This window comes from Rousettus aegyptiacus, unplaced genomic scaffold (genome assembly GCF_014176215.1).
Source record: "Rousettus aegyptiacus isolate mRouAeg1 unplaced genomic scaffold, mRouAeg1.p scaffold_m13_p_5, whole genome shotgun sequence".
Classification (NCBI taxonomy): domain Eukaryota; kingdom Metazoa; phylum Chordata; class Mammalia; order Chiroptera; family Pteropodidae; genus Rousettus; species Rousettus aegyptiacus.
The window spans coordinates 95,570,851-95,595,343 of NW_023416308.1; the positions used below are offsets into that span (position 1 = coordinate 95,570,851).

The 24,493-nt window shown below is 31.4% G+C and overlaps 1 protein-coding gene across 2 annotated transcripts in view; it reads right to left on the reverse strand.

Moving 5' to 3' along the window:
* KIF18A (kinesin family member 18A) overlaps nt 1-24,493 on the reverse strand; it is a 76,193-nt gene that overhangs the window by 40,623 nt on the left and 11,077 nt on the right. For both annotated transcript variants that reach the window (XM_036221681.1, XM_036221682.1), the window contains exons 4-12: nt 21,597-21,701; nt 21,035-21,145; nt 19,400-19,597; nt 17,336-17,512; nt 15,883-15,957; nt 15,561-15,673; nt 12,759-12,921; nt 6,149-6,313; nt 205-326 (exon numbers count right to left, since the gene is read on the reverse strand). In XM_036221681.1, coding sequence (XP_036077574.1) covers nt 205-326; nt 6,149-6,313; nt 12,759-12,921; nt 15,561-15,673; nt 15,883-15,957; nt 17,336-17,512; nt 19,400-19,597; nt 21,035-21,145; nt 21,597-21,701 — 1,229 coding nt within the window. The remainder of the gene's footprint in view (nt 1-204; nt 327-6,148; nt 6,314-12,758; nt 12,922-15,560; nt 15,674-15,882; nt 15,958-17,335; nt 17,513-19,399; nt 19,598-21,034; nt 21,146-21,596; nt 21,702-24,493) is intronic.

Genomic DNA, 24,493 nt, shown 5'->3' on the forward strand with positions numbered 1-24,493 from the left:
ATAAAAAATTAGAGGAGAATCACACATTTTATACTTTCTCAATGTTTTCGAAGTCTGCATGCTTTCTGATGCTGGCAGACAGTTAAAAATAATCTATCCTGCAGCAAATAAAACTCAGTTTTCTGGTAGTGAAAGGCTGAACTTCTATGTTTCCTTAGGTCTACAGTGCTAAAATTTGTAGAATAGGTAAATACGTGTACTTACGCTTCAGTCCGCCTGTGTTGTTGTTCTTGAAGACAAGCTAGATCCGTCATATGTTTGATTTGGGCTTTCAAATCTTTATTCTGGAGGTGCAAATGGTGACAGTGAAGATCTTTATTGAGTTCCTAGGAAAAACAATGTAAACGATATATCAGATTCCTTTAAGAACGTAAAAATTAAATCAATTTTAATAAAACTTATTTTATATTGGTATCAATAGTTTTAATTTTTATTTTATTTTATTTTACATATGCTATTATATGCTTGGAAACAATTTGAAAAATAAGTATTCTGGTATAGATGTCTATAACTTGTTACAAGCAATAAGTTTCAAGTTTCCTCAGAAACTGCAGGTCAGAAATGAACAAATTTTATTCTGACAGTTTATTGGTTTATCCAATTTGTTCATAGTAAACTGTAAAAGTACAGGAATATGACCAATCTTTGCTTAAATGTCCCTTTTTTCAAGAGGCTTTCCCTGAGCATTGTATTTAAAGATGGAAACTTTCCATCCCCAACAGCCTCTGTCATAGAGGCTTTATTTTTTAAAGTATTTTAAACTCGATCAATAACTATTTATATGTTATAGTTTGTCTGTACTAGATTGTAAGATTCATCACCAGAACAGGGGTTTGTGTCAAACTGGCTCAGTGTTATAGCTCCATTGTGCAGTGTTTGGAGTTCTATGAAATAACAATTTCTTGCTTTCACCCAATCTTGGTATAAGCTGCATCCTACAACATAAGTGTGGAAAAGTCTTTTATAGGCTCCCATTTTCCTAAGCTTCATGTGTGTAGGCTCAAGTGTTATCGAATCTACCACCTCAAATTATTTTTTTCTCAAAATTCCTAAACCTTAAGTATGAAAAATGTTAGCTAAGTGGTTACACTGAAGTATAACTGGTAATAACCCAATTGCATTCTCGGAATCTTTAATTGGGAAAATTTTAGTCAGTATAATGACAGGCAATGAAATATTTTGAATACTGTGAGGGGCTGAGACAACGATCCGACAAATCAAGGTTGCTGTGAATGAAAACGTCCTCCTAGGGACAATTCCCATAATCAATTTTAGTTTTTCAATATTCCTCCCAAACTACAGTTGACTATTCTCTAAAATCTTTCTTTGTTTTTGTTTCCCTTTCTTTCTTTCCTTTCCTTCTTCCTTCCTTCCTCTCTTTTTTCTTCCCTCCCCTCACCATTTCTTTTTCTTTCTCTCTTTATATTTTTTACACCAGTGGCAGGCACTATGACAGGGGAGCAATGTCATTCTATATGTCTGTGATATATTGAAGTTTGGAGTTATTTACATGGCTCATGATTATATTTCAAGAAACACAGCAAGTACTTAGAGAAAACTCTCTTTAGGAACTCAGTATGATATAGTTAAGAGTACTGGCCTATGTCAGGTGATTTTAGAGATGGTCTCAGCCATGACACAAATGCAAGAATATGGTCTTTATGGGGATTAATTTTATTTCACTAATATCGAGAGCTTGAATATGATCTCTGTCTCTGTAGTGTTTTCCAGTTATAAAATTCAATGATTCTAATAGTGTGAATATATTTATCAAACATTCTATCTTTTACCTTAAAAAAAAAAACAACCCTTCTTCGCATGCTTCCTCTGTTAATCTTATTCCTTTATTCTTTTGAATCACGCTTCTTTTAAAGAGGCAAGCCTTTACTGTATAATTATATTATTCAATAATGGGCGTTGGCTAGCTTGTAATCTTTGGAAAACCAAATTTACATTTTGAGTCTTTTCTTACCTTGAAACACTAATGACTGAATCTTATTAAAAGAGCATGGCCTATTCTGAGAACTACAAGTAGGTTATTAATGGCTGAAGTGAAGAATATAACGAGAGTTGATATGTAAAACTAGAGAGGTATTCAGGTGCCATGCTAGTCCTGGGAAATTATAATAGAGAGATTACATTAGGGAGAAAACATTGAAGAGTGATGTGCCTGGAGTTACCTTTTAGAAAACTCATTTTTGTTGCAGTAGAGAATGAATGAAGTGGAATAGAAAGGAAGTAGAAAGACCAAATGTAGCAGTCTGCTAACGAGAGTGGAAATCTTGATTAGGGTAGTGGCAGTTGTAGACAGAGAGAAGAGGATAGATTTGAGAGGCTAAAAGGTAGATAATGCAGGAGGGTACGGAAAGAAGAGCTCCAGTTTGAAAGTCACAGTACTAAGTCTATGTCCAGGGTTGTATAACTGTGGATAAGTCCTTTTACAAAGTTATATTTCAGTTTGCTTATGTAGGAAATAATGAGTTATAAATAACCATTTTACCTGTGAAAGTACCCATAAAAAAAAAAAAAAAAAGGAATTGAGAGTGGCAATAAATTGGTGAATATTTAACAGTTTTAATTTTTTTTTCAAATTATAATAACATGCATTAAAAAACAAAGACTTAAAAATCAATTCTAGGTTCACATTCAGGTGTGGAAAAGTTCTGCTTAAGAGAGTTACAGAAGACAGATTGCTAGAAAAATTTGAATTGACTATATTAAATTTATTTAAAATAACCTAAACTCAATAACTTTTAAAAAGCTACCAAGTAGACAAAAAGGCAAAAGCAAAGCAATAATAATGGTAAAAATAATACCACACATTTTTTAAATTAGGAGCTTATGATAAATATGGAAAAGCAAAGGCAAACTTGTAAATTTCTACCTTTTTTTTTTCCTCTTTAATACTAATATAAGTTCTTAGTTACTTTCTCTAGTTGAGGCTGGGTTATAAGTTAGATTATACAAATATATTAAATTATAAGTATAATGTAAATTAAGTAAGGTTATTGTGGTGAAAATATTCTAGTAATAACATTTTAAAATTATATATATATATTAAATTTTTAATGAATATACTAATGCCACTTGGCCTGTACACCCAAAATGGTTAAAATGGTTAATTCTATTTTACATTTTATCACATGCAAAAAATTTTTAGACTTTTCATGAGCAGGCTTTTGCTCACTAAAAGGGTTATTTTATTAGAATATCAAGACCATAAGTAACAGTAGTTAAGAAAACTAAGAATCTAGTTATTTTAAAATAACGTCAAAAATTTAACCAAAATACTTGCCATATTAAGTTATTTAGACAATGAACATCTTGAGAATAAGACTGCTATAGATATACATGATCTCTAACAAATAGTAAGTAAAACTTATTATAAATAAGTAAAACAAACTCAAAACTAATATAAACATTCAACATCTGTTAACTTCTCAAGAGAATTAGCTCTTGTACACTGAATGAGAAGCACTCATTTGGTCAAGAATATAGGCTGCTTTCTCTGAAAACTTTCTATCCAGAACATGGCTTAGATACTCTGATGTAGACTGTCACATTCTCTGATGAGTCTCTACGGTTTTAGATACCTCATCTTTGGTATGGAATTTTAAGTTACATTTTCTAAGCCTAGATAATCCTTATAGTTTATTGATTAAACATTATCTTTTTTTTTTTTTGCTTACTTAAGTCATGCAAATATGTCCATTGCATCACCTTAAAATGAGTATAGCATTTAAAAAAAAGTGCTTTAGTGTTCTAGAGTAGATATTTTTCATGTTATATCAATGAAAAAAATAACTTAAAAGGAAAAAAGGCAAAATTGTATGAATCTCTGCAATCTCCCATCTGGCAGAAGATCTATGTGGCTTATGATCAGATCCTCAAAGACATTTATGACCTAAATAGGTAAAAAATTTTTGGAGTAAAAATTAAAACTTTATTTTATAATTTAGCTACCTTTGCTATACTCCTTTTGCACACCTTTCTTTGGCTATTGATGTCTATGTTATTGTTGCTTAGAATATTATTAAACTATTATTTATTAGCCATCTATTAGGTGTTAACTGGTGCTTTATAAAAATGAGAAATAAAGACAACAAAGTCAAACAACTTGTCCAAAATCATACGATTAGTGTTAGAGTTAGTATTCAATACAACCATCAAGTAACAAAATTACCAACTATTCCCACTCAAAAGTCTATCCTCTTTCCAATATTAATATTCTCTCTGTAGGGAATATTATAGAGTGTTTTATCAATTATGTTATAAAATATTATTAAAGTATATGCTACACAACATGTAATTCCTCATGAACTAACTGTTATAGTTTGCTTTCAGAGAGATATTCTGAAGACCTCTGGAGTTACTGAGGTGTAGATTAAGTTGTTGGCTGACCCTCCAGTGAATCGCCACACTGGAAGAACTTCTCAGTCTCTATTTCTTTGGCTTTCTGATAAGAAACAGGGTACTTGCTGCTTGCTGCTCTTTTCAATAGCTTGAACTGTCATTACTGACTACTCTTAGTCTCCTCTCTTTCCAGTCTGAGCTTTAACTCTAAAAAAGTGGCCACTTACAGCTATTGCTATCCAATGTGAGAATCCGCTTTCCTGATCATGCCTACTAACTTTGAAATAGAATAAAAAATTGATATCTCTGAATGTTAAAGTCACTAGCTGCATCCATTTGTTACTGAATATTTTATACTTTACTTTGTCACTGCATTTAATTTCAGTCTAGTGCTTGCTTCTAGAAATCTGAAGACTCTAGAACTAGATATCAATAGAATTTCAGAAGAGCACCATCAAAGTAAAACTGCTCCTTCTTTAAAGAAGTTCTTTTAAAGTATTAGATGTTTGTATGAAAATTAGTTACTTTGTAGCAGTTGTATGCTAGCTGCTTATTTCCTCATCTTTTTCTTTTTATTAAGAGAACTCTAATTTTGTTCTGGGTGACATCTTCAGCAAAAACACCTTTACAGATTCCCTTGTATCTAAGGATAGCCATGTGACAAATCTAGTCAATAAGATAGGTCTGTTAGGAACTTCTAAAAAAGTTTTGTCATCCCGATATATATATATATATATATATGTATATGTGTGTGTGTGTATATATGTATACACATGCACACACGCATATATATGTATATATACATATACATATATATATATCTTTTCTTTCTTTCCTCTTCTTTTGGTCTACTTGAGACTAAAGATGGAACAGTGATACGCAACTATGAAATGACAAATATAATGATGACACTGATGACACTTTGGAGGTGTTGTATTAAGAATGAACTGTGTATTTTCAAGATTTATTATTATTAAGGGAGCAAAATATGCCCCCAACTGGTTAAGACACTAAAGTCAGATTTATATAACCTATGGCTGAACACAATTCTGATCTGATTTGGCCATTAACCATCATTATCCATCCCTGTTCTTTATAAATATAACCTCTTGCCATTCTAGGTGGACTATCTTAGGTTTAGTACATATACACACATGAATACAGCTTTCAAATCAGCTTTCATTAGCCGTAACACAAGTAATGGTGTCCACATTTAAAACTATTTTTGTACAAAATATCAAGTATTAAAACAAACTAAAATTACCTACATGATGATTCCTCAAGTACAGTTTGAAATAGAATTACTTTATTCTAACTCAAGAGCTACCCATAAAAGTATACAATCCCTTAATAACAACATTTAAAAGTAACTTTACTCTTCTGAAAGTAAAGGAAAAAAAAATCTACTAGGTAATTAGAAAGGCAGAAGTATATAGTAGTCAGTTAAAAACAGTAAAATTAGTCAATTAAATCTCAGAGAAATTCTTATGAAAGACATTTACTCAAGAATAAAGACAATGCATTTAAATCCGAATATATAGGTGGACTTCTTTTTTTGTGTGTGTGCTTTGCAGATATTTCATTTTCATCAACACTGAGGCAAGACCCTCCACCAGTAAAAAGTTTATAACTCACTGAGGGCTCAGATGATGGTTGCACACTTAATAGACTACAGTATTGTGTCAACATAACTTTTGTATGCATTGGGAAAAATTTGTGTCACTAGCTTTATTGCTGTAGTTTGGAACCGAACACACAATATTTCTGAGGTATGCTTGCACAAACACATCTGTACCTTTGGAATATGTCCATTTTGACCTAAAAGTCTCATTTCAGTTTCGACACGATGGAGCCAATTAGTATTCTCATCAAATTGCTTCGATTCTTCCTCCTTTTTCTTCTGCAAGTAGCAGCGACGAGTTTTCAACGCTGCAAGTCTATGATCGTGTTTGCAAGTGGCCTGAAAAACAATGCATTTGATAGTCAACCTAATTTTTAGGATGTTTGATGTATACAATATTAGCAAAGTAGATTTTCTTATAAGCATGCTGTCGTAGTTCATTAAGTAAGGCTTACTCTTGTACTTAAAGCTATTTCCCTTTTGAAATGTCACAATATTACTGCTCGTAGAAATATAAAAATTAAGTTGGGAGTCATTTTTATAAAATTACGCATTGAGAGTTTATGGCTTTAAGAAACATAATGGCAAAACTGAAGACTAACTTTTGTCTGTGTGTGTGCTAAAATCCATTTCTTTAAATGCTGCATATGAAAGGTTCATACATGGTCTGATAAGTACCATGATTTCCTTACTCAAAACTAAAACAGACGCATGTCCCGCCTTTTGTCTTCATTTAAATTTGAAAGATGTGAAGAAATAAAGTATTCTATTGTTCTGGTTTTCATATAAGGCCTTTGGATTGGCTGGTACATGTGGTAGAAAACAGAGCTTATATCAGAGTGGTCATAAATATCTGATTTTGCCTGATGCATAATGAATATTCTGAATATTTTTGGGGTTTTACCTAGGCATGAAATGAGATCGAAACTGGCCTTTTGGTTTCTTATCCCAAGGGTCTTGCACACTATCATGGGAACTGTAGGCCAGAGCAGCTTGACCTGTCTGGGGGGCTATCTGCCATAAAATACTGAACTCAGTAATCATCAGATATGATGGATGGACCTGAAACAATAGAGCCCCATGGATTAGAATAAGTTCTTGCAGCTGATTTTGGAAGTAGAAAACTACAAGAATGAAAAAAAGCAGGAACTACATTTTAGTTTAGTCAAAGATCTTAACATCCTTAGGATGTAAGTTCTTCCTTATTACTTTTTATAAAAGATGTAGTGACATTTTGGGGGAAAGCTAGACATTAGAGATTTGCAAAAATGTGAAACAATGTCACTCTTCTTGCTACCTCTTTTGTTTGTCTTAGTAAACATAATTACTTTATTTTCCATTAAAGTGTTATATTATCATGCAATGGGTTAGCCAAGTATTTTAAAATTAATTAATACATATATGTATTTTTGTAAATTTCAGTTTAAATTTCTAGTATGGGAATATTGATAGATGAAATCCACATAAAAGCTCTTTGAGGTCTTAATTTTTTTTTTGGTCATATATTTAATTTCTTTTTTTTTGAATTTCAATGTTATTTTATATTAGTTATATATTACGTGTACAGTATAGACATTTATATAAGTTACGAAGTGATCCCCCCAAATAGTCTAGTACCCACCTGGCACTGTAAGTGGTTATTATAATATTATTGACTGTATTCCCTATGCTGTATTTCACATTCCCATGATGACTTTGTAACTATCAATTTGTATTTATTAATCCCTTTACCTAAATAAAGTTTTTTAAAGCAGAAAGGGGCTCTACACAGCCACTGCTAAAACACTGCAGGATGTATGATTTCTTGACTTTCTTCTGCTATTCAGCAGATATAAAAACTTAGATAAGACAACCTCAGTGGGTCTTCAGTCATCTCATCTGAAAAACGAACATTAAAGTATTGTATCTTCCTAAAGGAAGGCAGTTAAATCAAATTGTGTTTATTTTGCTTTAGCATTTACTAATGTTATAGATACTATTAGAAACCAGGGCAGATAATAATCTGTGGGTTTCATGGCAGTCAATATTTAATACCAAAAATATCCTAATTGAAAACCCTAAAAAGTATGTTTTTGAGTTTTTATTTGTACTGTTCACCAAATGTATCCCTTATGATGGGGTCCTCTATGGTGACATTTTCCAACAGGGTATTCCTATTGAATCACTGTTCTGAAATAAAGAGCAAGTAAGGGTTTGGGAGAAAATTCTACCATATACATGTTAAACCCTGACATTACAATATTTCCCATTAAGGCTTCAAAGAGTTTCACATATTTTATTAACAAAATCCCTAGACTACAACAGACGGTCTTGAAAACAGAAAATGCAAACAGAATTCTAAAATCTAGGTGTTACTATTGCTTTCTGCAAAAGGACCACTAACATAGTAAACTCATTTTTTTTCACTAAAAATAATTTGCAGATTACCTTTATATGGCTACAGAATTACCAAGAAGCTTCACTTTAATACAAATCTCAGAGTCCATACTCTAGAATCATTTATAGCTGAATCAATGTTCTTTTAGCACTTCTGGTAATAAACCTCTTTTGGAGAGGGTCCAAGACATATAAAAGTCCTTGCCTTAGCAAGCAGTTCCATAAGACTAAACTTGGACCCTTCTGTGTGTAATAAACAAAAAACAAAATCTTGGCCTTTAGATGTCTTCCTGTTTTTAATTGTTTAACTGCAACTAATAAACTTAAGAGGTTTTATCTCCATTGCTTACCTAGTCTCATAAAATAGCTGTAAGAATTGGAACATGTAGATTGAAATGACCAAAAGTAAGAAATCATAAAAAACAAATGGGTTGAAACAGGCTACTAAGTAGAAGAATAATAAAGATAAAAACAGAAAAAAATTAAAGAAACGAGCTAAATCCATTTCCCTAACTTTATGCCTTAATCTTTCTAAGCATTTACCTCTCTAGAGTCAAAATTCAGTTGGGAAAGTAAAACAGAGTGAAATAACCATTATTTAAAATAAACTTTCCTTTGAGATTAAATAGACAAAGTTTATTAATCATACTAAATAATATTCAAATGTTTAAAAAATGGCACTCTTATTCTAAGCTCTAATAATGTGCTATCTTTTTTAGCCTATAAAAATAGATTGTAAAATTCCTGGTAAGTGAAGTTTCTCCAATCTATCCTATCTTTCCAATGGACTATAAATAATTCCCAATATGGCCTATCTGTCTTCTATCATATGCCATCTCCAATACATTCATAGTGGTTAGCTTTGGCAACTTCAGCTTTAGAGAGAATTAGTATGGCAATCAATCAATATGTGTTGTGGGTAAGGGAGTGGGAATTGACAGGAAGCATTGAGCATAGTTATACATATCCATACACACTGTCCCATAAATATGCTGTGCTCTGGTCAAACTGATATCCAATCTAGGAACATACTATTTCTATTTGTTTTTCTCCCATTGATATTCTCATGCGAGACCCATTATAAATCCACCTCTCCACCAGGAAAGACTTTCTTAACCATCACAATTAGAATTCACTATTTTCTTCTTTGAATAGCTATAGCATTTATGGTACTTGCAGTATAACAGAATGATCAAGAGTGCAGACTCTCAGGCCACACAGCCAGGGTTTAATATTGGTTTAGCCACATTAATTGGGTATAAAATTCCAGACAACTCACTTAAGTTCTCAGTGTTTCTGTTGCTCACAAATGGTGATAATATAGGGTCTATCTCATAGGCTTGTAATAGATACTAAATGAATCAACCCATGCAAAGGACTTTGAAAAGTGTGTGGCCCATAGTGCTCAATAATATTAGCTGTTTTCATTACTGAACTGCTACTTATATGACAATCATTTAGTGCGTTTTCATTTTTATATTATTTTACTGTTTCAACTAGCTTATAAATAATTTAAAGGCATACAATGTCTCATACTTTTCTTTACCTCTATTGTATCTAACACAATGCTTTGCATATAAACAAGTGTTCAATAAAAACTTGTTAAAAATTAAGATACTAAGTCAGTATTAGCTTCTATTACTGAATTTCTTGCCTTTCTTTTCAAGAAATAAATTAGATAATTGTGCCTTTGGATAACTGACATTTCTTTAACGAATACCTACACAAAATTGAAAATTATTATCTCCACTGAAAATTAATCTTTAAGTGCAAATAATTGAGATAAAATATGTAATTCTTAGAATATATCACATAGCACTATTCGGAATTCCATTTAGCAAACACCTGAAAGGGGTTACAACAATAACTTGATATGTTAATCCTATGAGATACTCTGTTATTTGGAAGTCATTAAGGTTATCAGAAATACTGGCCAAGATTTTTGCAGTTCAAGAAAGTTAAAGTACACATATAGCAACAAATCTCAAATGAAGATATAAATTCAGTTTTCCTGTACCTTCAAAGGATGTGAGCAACATTTAAATGCATCTTAAAAGACAAAATTAAAAAGAAATTTTATGTATTCAGTACATTATTAAGTATAGGCACTGTGCTGTGCAGCAGTAGATCTCTTGGGCTTGCTTGTCCTGCATAACTGAAACTTTGTACCCTTTGACTAATATTTCTTGGTTTTGCCTTCCTCACAGCCTCTGGCAATCACTAATTTACTCTCTACTTCTGAGTTTGACTATTTTAGATTTTTCATATAAATGGTATCATGTAGAATATGTCCTTCTGCGTTTGGTCTATTTTATTTAGCATGTTTTCCAGGTTTATCTATATTGTCACAAGTGACAGGATTTTTTTTCTTTCTTTTTTTTTTAAAGCTGAATGATGTTCTATTGCTATATACTTAAAAAAGTGCTAAGAGAGATCTTATGTTATTAAAAAAATACCACCACTAATTATAAAGAGGATGTGAGGAAACTTTAGTAGGTGATGTACAGGCGTATGGCATAGATTGTGGTGACAGTTTCACCAGTGTATCTGTATTACCAAACCCATCAAGTTGTATACATTAAATACTTATAGTTTTTTGTATGCCTGTCATATCTTGATAAAGTGTTTTTTTTTTTTTAAGGCATTTTCAATAAAACATAAAATGTATATTCAGTAAATAATAATTTTGATAATATAGTTTAATATTGATAAACTAGTATTAATGATACATTAATAAATATTTAATGATTAATTTCTTAGCATATCACATCTTTCTTATTTCACAGGCTAAGAAAAAACCTGAAATGTTTGTTTTTTAAGACACTATTTAAAATTAGACAGCTTTCAGATATTAAAAAATATAAAATTTTAATATATAATTGTTACTTCTGGGAAGGTGGAAAAGGAAAAAACATTTGGGGTGGTGGTCTGAGAGGACTGGGAAGTTATTTATATGAGAAAGTTTTTTAATAAGGTACATATGAATGTACCTCATATTTTACCTGTGTAATTAAATTACACAAAATACATAAAAATAAAATTAACTTTATTATCGATGGACCAAAAGTGGGGGAAATAATTATCCAGTATTTCCAAAATGTTTATCTTTCTTATCTTTGGTGATTTGGTAATATACATGTGACCTTAGTCAAAATGGCTTCATCTACTCATCTTAATTATGAAGATAATATTATGCATTTCATAGAATTTTCTAAAAATTAAATGAGTTAATGTATATGAAGTGCTTAAAACACTTGCCTAGTATTGTTATCTATAACATGGATTTTTTAATTGCAGTAAATAAATCTTTAGTTTCATTTGTTCTTTTCTCAAATGTAGATTAATCTTTGATCCCTTTATTGTTCCTTCTTTCTTTGATGACTTTATTCATTTTTATAGCTTTTATCAGATTGCGCTAGTATTTGAAATTTTGGGAGTTGTCATATTTGCTAAGTCTGCTGACTTGCTTATGGTGAACTGTTTCACCAAGTGTTTGGATTTTGGACAGTAAGTTCTCGTGGTTTCAGTTGAGGGTTTGTTTTACTAGGCTCATTATGCATTGCTTCTGCCCAGTTCCCCAGATAATCACTGGTATACCATTTTCTATGTTAATGTCTCACCTCAGAAATTTCCTAAACAAAACACAACGGCTTATAAAAATTCAAACCTCAAATCTTGTGAAAAGTATATCCATAACGACAGTCTTCCAATGAGACTGAGTGTGTTACCTTATCCTAGGTTTGGTTCCTTGTCTTCCTGTGCTAGTTGATAATATGTTTTTTCCTGGTGTACTCCCAATACGAAGAGAGAAGGCCTCTGAGGTTTCCTGGCTTTATGTGGGGGCTATCATTTCTAACTCTTTGTCTTCCTCGGGTCCCTTACTTAAGTAGTGGTGTACATCAAAGGCAGGGTAGTAAGATTGGTCTGTGTAAGTAGAGAGAGGAGGGCAGTGCAATACTGCATTAAATAACAGACTGACTAAAAGTTGGTCTGCTTTTTATTAGCACCATGAAATGGAAATTCTAACAATGCCAGTGATAGAATCTTCTTCCCTGGAGGGAAAAAAGATCTATTAGTCTAAACTAGTCTAAATTGGGTGGACTACTCTTGCTGCCCCACCTTTGGTACTCAGCTCTCTCTGAGTGTGCTAACTTCATTCATGTTAAGCATTCATCAACCCTCACAAGGTGTAAGTTGCAACTGATATTTTGTTTCTGACAACTAGGAATTTAATATATTTTTCCTTTGTACACTTAACTACGCATTTAAAACAATGCTACATTTCCCCCAGTACTTCTAGGTATTTGTAGAGAATGGGAGATTGAATAACATTGCCTAACAAATTTCTAGAATTGAAAGTCCCATGTTTTTATATTCTCTAAAATTTGGTTTTAAAGTTGTTAAATACCTTTTCTACTTTATCTTCAGAACACATCATTTCTATTTGCTTATGGCATTGTTGTTGATAGAATGATTTAAGTTCATTTTCTTTAAGTAACATCTCCAACCTCAGATATTCTTGCCTAATTTCTTCTCGATTCTGGAACAAGCAGTTCAGAACTTCTTGAAATCTACAGAAAATAAAACATTATAGAATCTCACTAATTTTGTGATATATGATATAGAATTTACTTAAAGAAATGCACCAACATATGCCACTCATAGAATCAGACTCATTCATAAACAGCAAATTGTTAAAGTCACTCTTTTCTATTAAATTACAAACATTTCTGGAAAGTTATTAACTATTTTTACTACACTAGTTTTCTCTCTCTCTCTCCTCCAAGACAGGAATTATAAGACTGTTGGTAGTAGGTAGTCATATGGTATATTTCGCTTAGTAAAAATATTTGTTTGCAGAAAAAGGATGATAATCTAGACCTGTACCAGCCCAATTCTCAAGGCCCGAGAAGCAACACAATATCATGTGTTGTTTTGGTGTTGGCTCACAGTGAAGAAATAAGCAGTGGGTGGCATAATCATATGGTGCTTCCATTGCCCCCTAGGGAAAGTGAGATAGCCAGCTTTTTGCTTCAGAATTTGTTAGAGTGAAAACACACCATAAGGTTAGGTACCCCCGACAGCTTGGCTAAGAGTCAGTTGACACTGCCAGGACCCAAAACATCCAAGTTTACAATGTGGTAAACGTAGAAAAGCCACTCCAGTGTGTTTCTTCCAAAGGACAATACAGATTTAGAGAATCAAAGGGGAGAGTTTGACCTACATCTCCTAAAAATGCATAAAGAAAGACCTCAAGCTGAAAAACCCCTGTGAAAACCCTAAAATGACCCTGCAATCCTGCATCCTCTGCATCAACTGAATATTGGTTACAGCAATATTCTAATTTTATAAAAATATATTTGTTTTTAATTCATAGATCAGTTCTGAGCTTCAGTAACAGTATAAACAGTTATATACAGGCCAAACACTCAAAGAAAAATTAACTGAAGCCTTTAAAATAAAACTGTAATAAAATATATGCACTTAAAAATAAATGTTCTTGACCAGAATTTTAGATATATTTGTAAGGATTTGTGGTAAAAACAGTGCTGATTTACGTAAGTAGTTCTTAATGAAACTCTACTGGGAATGAATATAAACCACAGAACATTGACTTTACTGCAGTTTTGTCAAACTGATAAATATTTCATAGGAAGTATGTACGGACATTGCAATTTCATTGTATTATATTACAACAACGCTAATGCCAGTAAATGAATTGATAACATATCTTTAGGTTAAACCCAGAGATAATTTCTTAGTTTTCTGGTAACATTTTACCTAAGGACATGGTTAAATAGTTGTCAATTTTATAATTTTGTAGTGCAGATTTATTTCAATTAGTGGTATTTAGAGATTAAGACAGAAGGAAGAGAATTTATATCAAAGGCCTCTAGAGAGCTCCTTCAAAAAAAGTTATCATTTTAAAACAATGTCTTAAGGGATTGACAAATAATAACTATTTTGTAGTAATTTAAAACATTAAAGTAACTAGAAAACAAAAATCTTTGCCAATAATTTATGTGATATATGAATATTAAGTTCTACACAATTTTCTTGGTAGAGTCACAAGTGAAGTTTTATAATTACTCTATAAAGAAAAATTGTATTTTCTTTTCATGATTTCTTTTTGAATATTTTCTTTCCAAATAAATTTCAGGACCTCTCAGAGCCTTTAGTATGGTGATGTACTTTAGAAATCTTTTAGATTTTTTAAGGAGTAATTTCCAAACATGTTTGATCCAGGAATTCCTACTGTCTTCTTAGAACTACTCAAGATTCAAAACCTTTGAACTAGTATCCCATTGGAATAATTTGGAAAATTGTCTTAATTGCTTAGGGGAAAAGTACTTGTGAGTACTGTATTATTAACAGCTTTCTTTTCTTTTAAATTTACCTGCTAAGAAGCTTAGTACAAACTGATCAAAATTCTATATTAGTTTATATCACCGAGGGATGTTCTTTCAAATAATCATCCCTTTCAAATCATTAAGTGGATTATTATTAGTTATATAGAATCAAGAAAGGGTAGATAAAATTTACATGAACTATACAAGTAATGATAATGTTAGATGTGATCATCTGAATGTTTGTGACCCCCCAAACTCCTGTTGAAACCTAACACCAAAGGTGAGGTTATTAGGAGGTGGGGACCTTTGGGGGGTGATCAGGACATGAGGGCGGAGACCCTCTATGTGGGGTCAGTGCCCTTATAAAAGAGGCTCTAGAGAGGTTGCTCCCTCTTTTCACCATATGAGGGTTTGTAAAATCTACGACCCTAAAGAAGGCTGGCACCTAACCATGCTGGCATTCTGGTCTTGGACTTCCAGCCTCCAGAACAGAACTGTGAGAAATATTTTTTTGATGTTGTTTTTAAACCACCCAGTCTGTGGTATTTTGTTATAGCAGCCCCAATGGACTATGATGCCTGAGCAGTAAAATAAGAAAACCACTAAAAACTAATTACATAAGTGACATAATTGGCTTTACCTTCTTTATCTTATACTGAAGTCCTAGTTCTCCTCATTATCTATATAATCACAATTAAAATTATCTGATTCCAAAGTGTACTATATAAATAGCAATCTATGACTTTCTGAATTCAGTTGAGAATATATAAAGACATATTATACAACAAATGATGATAAAACAGTTGACAATATTTCAAAAAAATAAAATCCTCAAAATGAGATTTTAATATTATTTTTACCTTTCAATTTCTTTTTCCTGAAGGTTAGAGATCATTAACTTTGCTTTGTTATTTTTCTCAGCAAAGGCTTTCTGTTCTTCATAGGCTTTTAGTTTTTTTTTTAACATTAAAATCTAGTAGAGAGAAACACTAGTTAAAATATAAAACAAATTATTTGTCTCTATTATACATGACCACAGCAAAATATTAGCTATGAAAAATAACTGAGCAAGCTAGATTTCAACCGTAATTAAAAAAATGTCAAATTTTTAGAAAAGTTCACAGAATCCCAAAAATGAGAAACAGAGGGAGATTAGCACAATAGCATAAAAAGTAGACATACCTCTTCCTTCTGCTCATTACAGATCTTAACATACTGAGTTATATGATTGTCAAGGTGAAGAACATTGCTCTTCAACTGTTAAAAGATAGAAATTATGGTTGCATATAGAAAGATAATAATAATCAAATAATTATAAATATAAGCAAAATGGCATATATCATCATTAATTTAGGTCCATTAATTCAGGATTTGTGGCAAGTACAATCATGTGATAATCTTGATCAATTATGCTCATGTTTAAAATCTTTAATGACAGGATATGCTGAGCACATTAAGAATGTAAATGAAATGATAAAAAAAAATTACCTTACTATCTGAGAAAAAGTACTTTTAAGAACTTGAAAAGCATTCATTGGCAATATAATCACTCACTTTCTTTTTTCTGTTTTCTAAGAAATTCAGAGATAATTTTAAATTCCACCCATTTGTATGTTCAACTAGATTTTAATGAGTTATAATTTATCTTTTTTATAATAGTATGGGCCCTTTGGCAGCTAATAGTGGAGAGAACATTAAGCATTAGGAAGTCCAAATACTTGATTTCGAGGCTCCCACCCACTTCTCATTATAATGACTTAGAATTTAGTACTTAAAACACTGAGCCTATGATTCCTCAACTGTAAAGTAGAGCTAAAAACTCCTTCCTCAATGTGTTGGTTTAAGGATTACATGAAAAATGTGTGTGAAAAACCTTTGAATAATCATATAGTACAATCTTTACTAATTAATTATAAAAACAGTGTATGCACATTTCTTTAGGGAAGACACTAATGTTCAAACAATGGGAGTAGCAGGGGGGTAAGTGGTAAGAGAAGTCATCACACCAATCGAACTCCAGGTCTCTTCAAACCCTGCGATCCTGCAACTTTAAACATATATTATGTTTGACTTACATATTTTCAAAAACTGAAATTATTGGCAAAAATACTGATCTAATTAATCATTATTATATTGCTGGAACTACATAGAGATTAGTTACATAAATATCATAAAATAAATTATTTTTAAAAGGCTATTTATAAAACGAGATGATATTTATCTCTTTTATGGATGAAGTAATTGAGACTTGAAGAAATTAGCTAACATATGCAGGGTTGTCAGGTAGAAAGTGTTGGTGCTGAGTTAAAGCAGTGTCATCCTTGGCTGCCATGAATATGTCAAAGCCTTGACCAATTCCAGAGTGCCATAAAACAGCATGTGCCATGATGTGAAAAAGGTTAGAAAGAAAGATACTAAAAGCAGCCTAGCTCTCAAAAGACTAAATAATGATATCTATTATATATGTGATCAAGATGCTTAACAGTTTAATTATCAAAGTTAACCTTAAAAATATTTTTAACCCTGTGTCCTAACTCATTAGTATAAATATAACTCTAAATCAATATTTTGTTGGAATTATAAAAATAGCATGTACCCAATACCTTTTCAGCAAAGGCGGAGTAAACATACTTACAGAAGATTTAATGTCCTTTGCACGATTAGCATACTTAAGAGTGTTATATGTGTCTTCGTAGCTCATAGAGGAAGGACTAACAGCAGCTATCATTATAGTTTGACAGTTGCCTCCAAGAGAATCCTTTAACAAGCGAGTGAGCTTACTATTTCTGTAAGGAATATGCTGATTCTTTCTCTGAAAGAACAAAAAAGAATTATGTCACTTTCCACATTTAAATGCAGACCTGCTACCACTTCACTTTAAGAATTTAAGCACTGCCCAAGTTTGCCTAGTCTTATAATTAGTGATCTAAATGATGATTAATGAATTTTATGAGACTATCTAGTGAATATATAAAACAAATATACTATTTAAAGATTATATCTCAGTCTGAATGACTATGAACTTTAGCTAATAAAAAAATCAATATCGGTCCATTAGTTGTGATAAGTGTACCATATTAATGTGAAATACTAACAACAGGGAAAACTGAGAGTGGGGTATATTTAACAAAATTTTTCTGTATTATCTTAGCAACTTTTCTCTATCTAAAACTATTCAGAAACAAAATGTCTATTTAAAAAATATTCATTCATTTTTTTAAAAAGAAATTAAAATAAAAAAGTAATATATGACTTATACATACATACTAGAATAATAATAATAATTCTACATGGCATAGAGCTGCTTCTCTTGTTAAACAACCATCTAAAATGGAATAAAATAACTTATTAATTTTACAATTTTAGAGATACTTCATCTGAAAGTTGATGCTCTAAGAGACCTTAATTTTCCTAGGTTTTCTTTTACTTAAAAGATATAGTTTTGACTTTCAAGTAAGAAACAGATTTTCCAAGAAGTACAACATCTATATAAAAAGAGCATTACGATGTTAAACTGAAAGCCACCTTATGCTATTCAGTATAAGTCTTTTCATATTATAGTAGAGGAAAATGAAGCCTAGTGAAAAGTGAAATGACTTGCTTTAGGTCACACGGCTGGTGATTCAGAGCCAGAAATGCACCCTAGGTCTCCCAACTCCCAGTATCACCATGCTTCCCATCAGAGCAGTCTTTCCCAAACAGTGTGGAATGTGCACTGCTGGTGCTGCTTCAAATGATTTTACATGCATGCATTAATACATGCATTAAACATTGACTCATCAATGACTCTGTAGGAGTCAATTATTAAAAATTTAGTAGATATGGAAAACATGTTATGGTTTAAGTTTAGAAAATTAGTCTCTACATCATGCTGTCTGCTTACGTGTTTGAAATTTTAATTTAGGACATAAGTCATCCTGCTTTTGCAGTCTTTGTGTGATTTCAGTAACTTGCCTAAAGACTCCCAAATCATTTTAATATACTTCATACTAAATCAAAATGCAGCATTTTGAAGAGTTTAACACTAATTTTCCTAAAGCTTTTGTTCCTGATTTGAACTTAAATGATCACATTTAAACTTACAAAAAGTAATTTTTTTACAAATATAGAAACTGCCAAACATGCTGTATTCTTGTAAGCACTTTTGGCATAGAGTAGGTATAAAATATTTTAAATGTTCCAAAGGCATCTAGTAAACATTATCCTATTAGATCATTTAATTACATTTTACATCTTAAGTCCCTCTTCCTCTCTGAGAAAAATTAACACTCTTAATATTTAACCCAATGTTACAGTATATAAAATACTAGCCAGAACAGATTTAGTTTTTCTAAAATGTGTTTTGGTCTTCATGCCAATTAAATTATCATGTTTGCTGTGTAGTGATTATTAAATAGTAATTTTAAAATTCAACTTAAAAATAAGTGAGGAGAAAGTACCATTAAAATATTAACTATCAATCTGATATTCGATACTTTTCACTAAAAAAATCCTGGTTATAAAAGTAGATATTAAAATAAAAGAAAAAGAACCACGGCTTTATTTGATACACTAGGCTCCCTGAGGTCTTTGCTCTGATATACTCTTGAAATTTGATTTACAATAGATCTTTAAAACAAAATTATCTCAAATAGTATCTTTCTAGGAATTATATACACTTTAATATTTCAAAATATTTAAATAAATATATTGTACCTACCTTCGTATCTGCTAAGGCGTTGATGACATTCCCAAGAGCCAAAAGTGATTGATTAATATTTGTGCCTTCTATAAAACGGGCCCCTTTAGCACTGGTAGTAGTGGCTCTCTCAGACCCTGCCAGGTCAATGAGTGACATCTTGGCAATTCGGACATTCTGATTAATACTTGCTGTTTTGTCTTGTTGTCGCAAATAAATCTTTTTGAAATTACAGAATAGGGAAAATGAGGATACGATTTAACAAAATTAAAAGAGAAATGTACACTTTATTTTTTAAAGAGCATAAAATCAAAATTATTTTCATTTCATAAACACATCAGACAAGGTAAAATCTGACTGACTGGCTGATATCCAAGAGTACCAGAGTTGAGAAAAATCTGAAAATAACTCTTGGCCTCATTAAAGGTCAAAACAACTATCTTTTGTGTTCTGGTAATCCTTGAAAGAGGACATAGAATTATCAGAGGTGGTGGTACATGGGTCCTCTAGAAAGAATGTTCCTAAGAGAAAACTAAAGGTATGGTCAGAATGCTTTGCATGTCTGCAGGGATTATTCTCAAAGGAAAGCTGAATTTGAATGCTGACTCAAATTGAAGGGTAGATTTACCCACCTCAGTTCTCAAAATTGTTTTGTGTCATTATAATTAAGAAAATAAAACATGTAAAAAATAGTATAATAAAGAATACTTGTCATGTTCAACGGCCTATTAGAGTAAAGCACAAGTTATTCAACTATTTTAAGCTACTTTGTAGTTGAACTGAAATAAATTTGGTGGCAAACTTAAAAGAGATGGGGAAGTTTAGCTATTACTCCACTATAAAACTCTTTCACTAAACTTTCTTATAAAGCATGGTTTAAGACATTTTGGAAGTCTCAGTGCCACAGATAAACATTCTTTCAAGACTACTACTGATAAATGAAGGGTCAGTGCTAAGAATAGAAAAGATTAATAAAATGTTGTGGGCTGTGGACTTTCTAAATGACTTGATTGCCTCAGATGTGAATTCTTTCAACTACAACAATTTCTTTCTGTAAAATGAGTTCTATATAGCATAATCCGGACTGAAGCTATATAATCATTTGAATTTTAACAGGATTAGAAACTCAAAGAAATAATAGCTAATCCATCCTACAGCTCTTTTCAGAATTATATTCATAAAAAGTACTGTATCAACTGAATCCTACTTCCTTAAGGAATACAACTACTTTACATGGCCATAATGAGGAAATCTTTTAAAAAGTGAATCAGTATCTCCCTATTTATTGGTCCTGTAAATCTAGACCTATTAAGAGAAAGTTTGCTCTGAATATAAGATTATGTTTCAGAAATATTAACTATTTTCACCAACTTAAAAAAAAAAAAAAAAAACAAGAAAAAAACCCCTTCTAACATATCCACTTTTCTTTCTTATATCTTCATATAGGAGAAAATTTATATTTCTGATTTACATCATCTCCATTCTAAATATTCTTGATAGAATTTTCTCAAATTTGCAAAGTAAAAGAAGAGCTGAGAAGTAGAGAAGCCCACAGATAAAGAGATGTTTTTTTGTATGTGTGAAAATTATCATTTGTGAATTTAGCTTCCTTTATTTTAATTCAAATTTACAAGCAATAGTCTAGTGGCCTGTTACCTGGAAAACAGCATGAGAACGAGAGGATGCAGCATTCATATCAGTGGGATGCTGTGTCCTGTTTTTGTTTCCATTATCCAATAACTGTAAAATTTCCTCTGAGGACTTGGGCTAGAGAAGTTTAGGTATAAAAAAAATACACAAATTTTCCATCTGTGTTTAAATTTTTAAATAAACTTTCAACAAGCAAGAAGACTTTTAAAGGTAAAAGGTGAGAAAGTGCTTTCTATAATTTAAATCTCATTAAATATTGACTATATCATTTGCTTAGTACTTTGGTATTATATGAGGAATACAAGAGAAAATCTTGTCTCTCTATGGAGATAAAATATAAATGCATTAAGTAGAATAATACATAATATTAAATGTTCAGGTATATTTTTAAAAGGAAAGTTCATTTAATTATTTCATGGAAAACAAAATAAGCAGAAGATATATCCTGATTATTTTAACTCTGCATTTCATTATTTTTCTTCTTTCTCAAGCACAATGGGAAATAAGTAAATGGCTAAATGACTACATTTACTATTTGAACAAGGAAAAAAGAAGTTTATAACCATACCTGATGTAAAGTCAACCCCTGAACGACCACCCCTTTCTGGGCATCTTCTCGGACAGCAAGTGGCCCTGAATTTACTAACAGGTCACGAATCTGTTCATTATATACCTTAAAATAAAAAAGAAATGTTTTCGCATTGATGTTGAAATAACAGTGATAATATCACACACAGGCACACATTGCCAATTTAAGTTTATATTAGAATTTTATGCTAAAGACAAATAGTGCTCTTTTCATTCATCTCACTTCTACCTCACACTGCCATAATTTTCTACTCTCTGAGAAAATAGAAGAGTTATTTAAATTTAAAATTGAAATTTAAAGTTGGAGTCATTACATCTTCATCCCATAACGTCTAATTGATGGTTACAGTAAAACAGAAATAAGGTAGCTGGAATTGCTTTTTCCTATTTCCTGGAAATATATGGGACACCTGGTCTTAAGGATTTCTATTGGATCTGATATATAAGTTAGATGGAGGTGATATGGATTTTATTGGAGAAGATATTTATTATTTCATGGTGTCCAAGTAGTCCAAACTTTTTATATTTTAGAGCTCAAAATTAAAGAAACCCATATTCAAGAATGGACGTTATTTATTTCATTTATCCTTCAATTACATTAATTTTAACATATAATTCCTAATGATAAATTTCATAATGGAACTCTCTCCCCTCATTTAACTGATGAGGAAACTAATGCCCTAAGATGTTAAGTGATTTGTCCATGGTCACGAAGGTAATAGCAGAGCAGGGATTGGAGCCCAGATATCCTCACTTTTCTCCAAGGCATTGAATACATAACTGTATTTTCGTAATCTGTATTTTACTAAATATGTATTTAGTAATTTCTGTAATACATAAAAATACTACCACTGACCTGATTTTATGAAACTACTAAAAATTCTAAGTTTTTTACTTGCCAACCAAATGACAACTACAGCTATTACATATAAGATTTTTAAAAAATGAAGTATTTATGAATTATTTTATGTAAGTTATTTCCATGTTCTAATAAATAGCCCATAGCAATAATTCATTGCTGGTAAAATCTTCTACAGTGATTGATAATCATTTTTTTTTTTTCTCGTTAAACTTTGTTTTAATGATGTCTCAAAATGCTGTGACAGATTTTTGGTCAAGTTGTTTCCACTAAAAAGTACTGATTTTAAAAGCTAATAACTAACACACACACACGCATACAAAACAAATCGTCCACAAAACATTCTCCTTTCCTTCTGAAGGTTTTACGATGCATTGTGATCATTAATCAGTCTTTTACCATTAAACTTAAATGACCAATTGAGACAAACAGTTCTGAGACGGCTCTTCCCCCACTGATGAAGACTGGGGTGGCAGGTATTGGAGATAATATTAATTTAGCCTTCTGAGCTTTCTGGGCAGATTTGATAACTATTTTTAAATGTAATAAACTCTTAAAAGTAGTAATATATCAAGAGGTAATTTTTGGTTCCTATTTTTCTAATAAACAGCAGTTGCTTTTCTAAGGCTTCCCCTTACCTACTTAAATAATACAAAATATACAATTAGAACAATCATTCTCAAGCAGGTCTATGCATCAGAATCACCTGGGAGCTTTTAGAAAACATAGATGCCTCGGCCACAATCCAGACCTATTAAATTAAAATGTCCACAGGGTGAGGCCTTGGCATGTCTATTTTTAAAAGCTCCATAGCCATTTCAGGTGCACAGTCTTAGTGGAAAACCATTTGATTAGATATTGCCAATAATAAAATGAAAGATTAAAAGAAAGGAAAAAAAATTAAAAAATTATAAAAATAACAAAACTTCAAAGTTCTCCCAGTTATAAAAGGATCTAAGGAAGAAGAAATACTGAATATTACTGTGCTCTTTTCCTAATTATGTTCAGAGCAATTCTTTTCAATACTTAACTATAGAAAATGAGTTTAATTCTTTTATTTCCAAGTTGTATAGTCAGACAAGAAAATTTTAGCAATATACATAATCTTAATCAATTTTTGAAAAGAGGAGAAACTCTCTCAGCAGGAACCTAACTATGAGATATCTATAAGAAAGCTATGACTACTAGAAATTTTCTGACATCACAAATGAATAGGCAATAAAATGAGGAATTTATGTTTTTGCATTGGTTTCTGAAACATTATTTGAACTCAGAGTTGAGTGCCTGCCACTTAATTATAATTATGATTTGTTGAGTATTAGCTATTATGAAGGTAGGAGGCCTCAAAGAATGATAGGGTGTGTCAAAAGGACCCAAGAGACAGCATGAAAGAGCCTCAATTGACCAAATCTGGCACAATTTGAGTATTCAAATAAATAATTACAGAAAGAGATTATAATCTATTGAATGTTAAGAATCCATGAGTCCACACCAATACTATAAAGGAAAGGGAAAGCTCTTCCTTATAGTTGAAAGAATGCATACATGTAGAAAATTGATGAAATTTAAAAATCACTATCATCTACTATAATAACAATTAATTCAAGAATGAATCGTCAATGGATGCTAATACTAATATATGAAAACTTGAGTAAGAGGATATTTACATTTTCTCCTTACAAGTACTTATTAAATATAAAAGGTAAAGTTCTATCCTGACAGTGAAGATACTTTGCAGACACCAGCATAATGAAATTAATCAAAGTTAACCTAGCCAGTAATGGGACCAATTAACCACATAAGTCTCTTGATATGATGTCATAAGAACTCATCAACACTTCTGTAGTGTTTCTGCCAGTGCATAACCCGAATCTAATCATAATAAACTCAAACTAAGAATTTTATGAAAGTGACATCAAATACAAAGAAAGAAAAAAGAAATTCAGATTAAGGAGATTAGAGAGATATAACAATTATATATAATGCAATTAATGATCTTAGATTTTCGTTTTCGATAA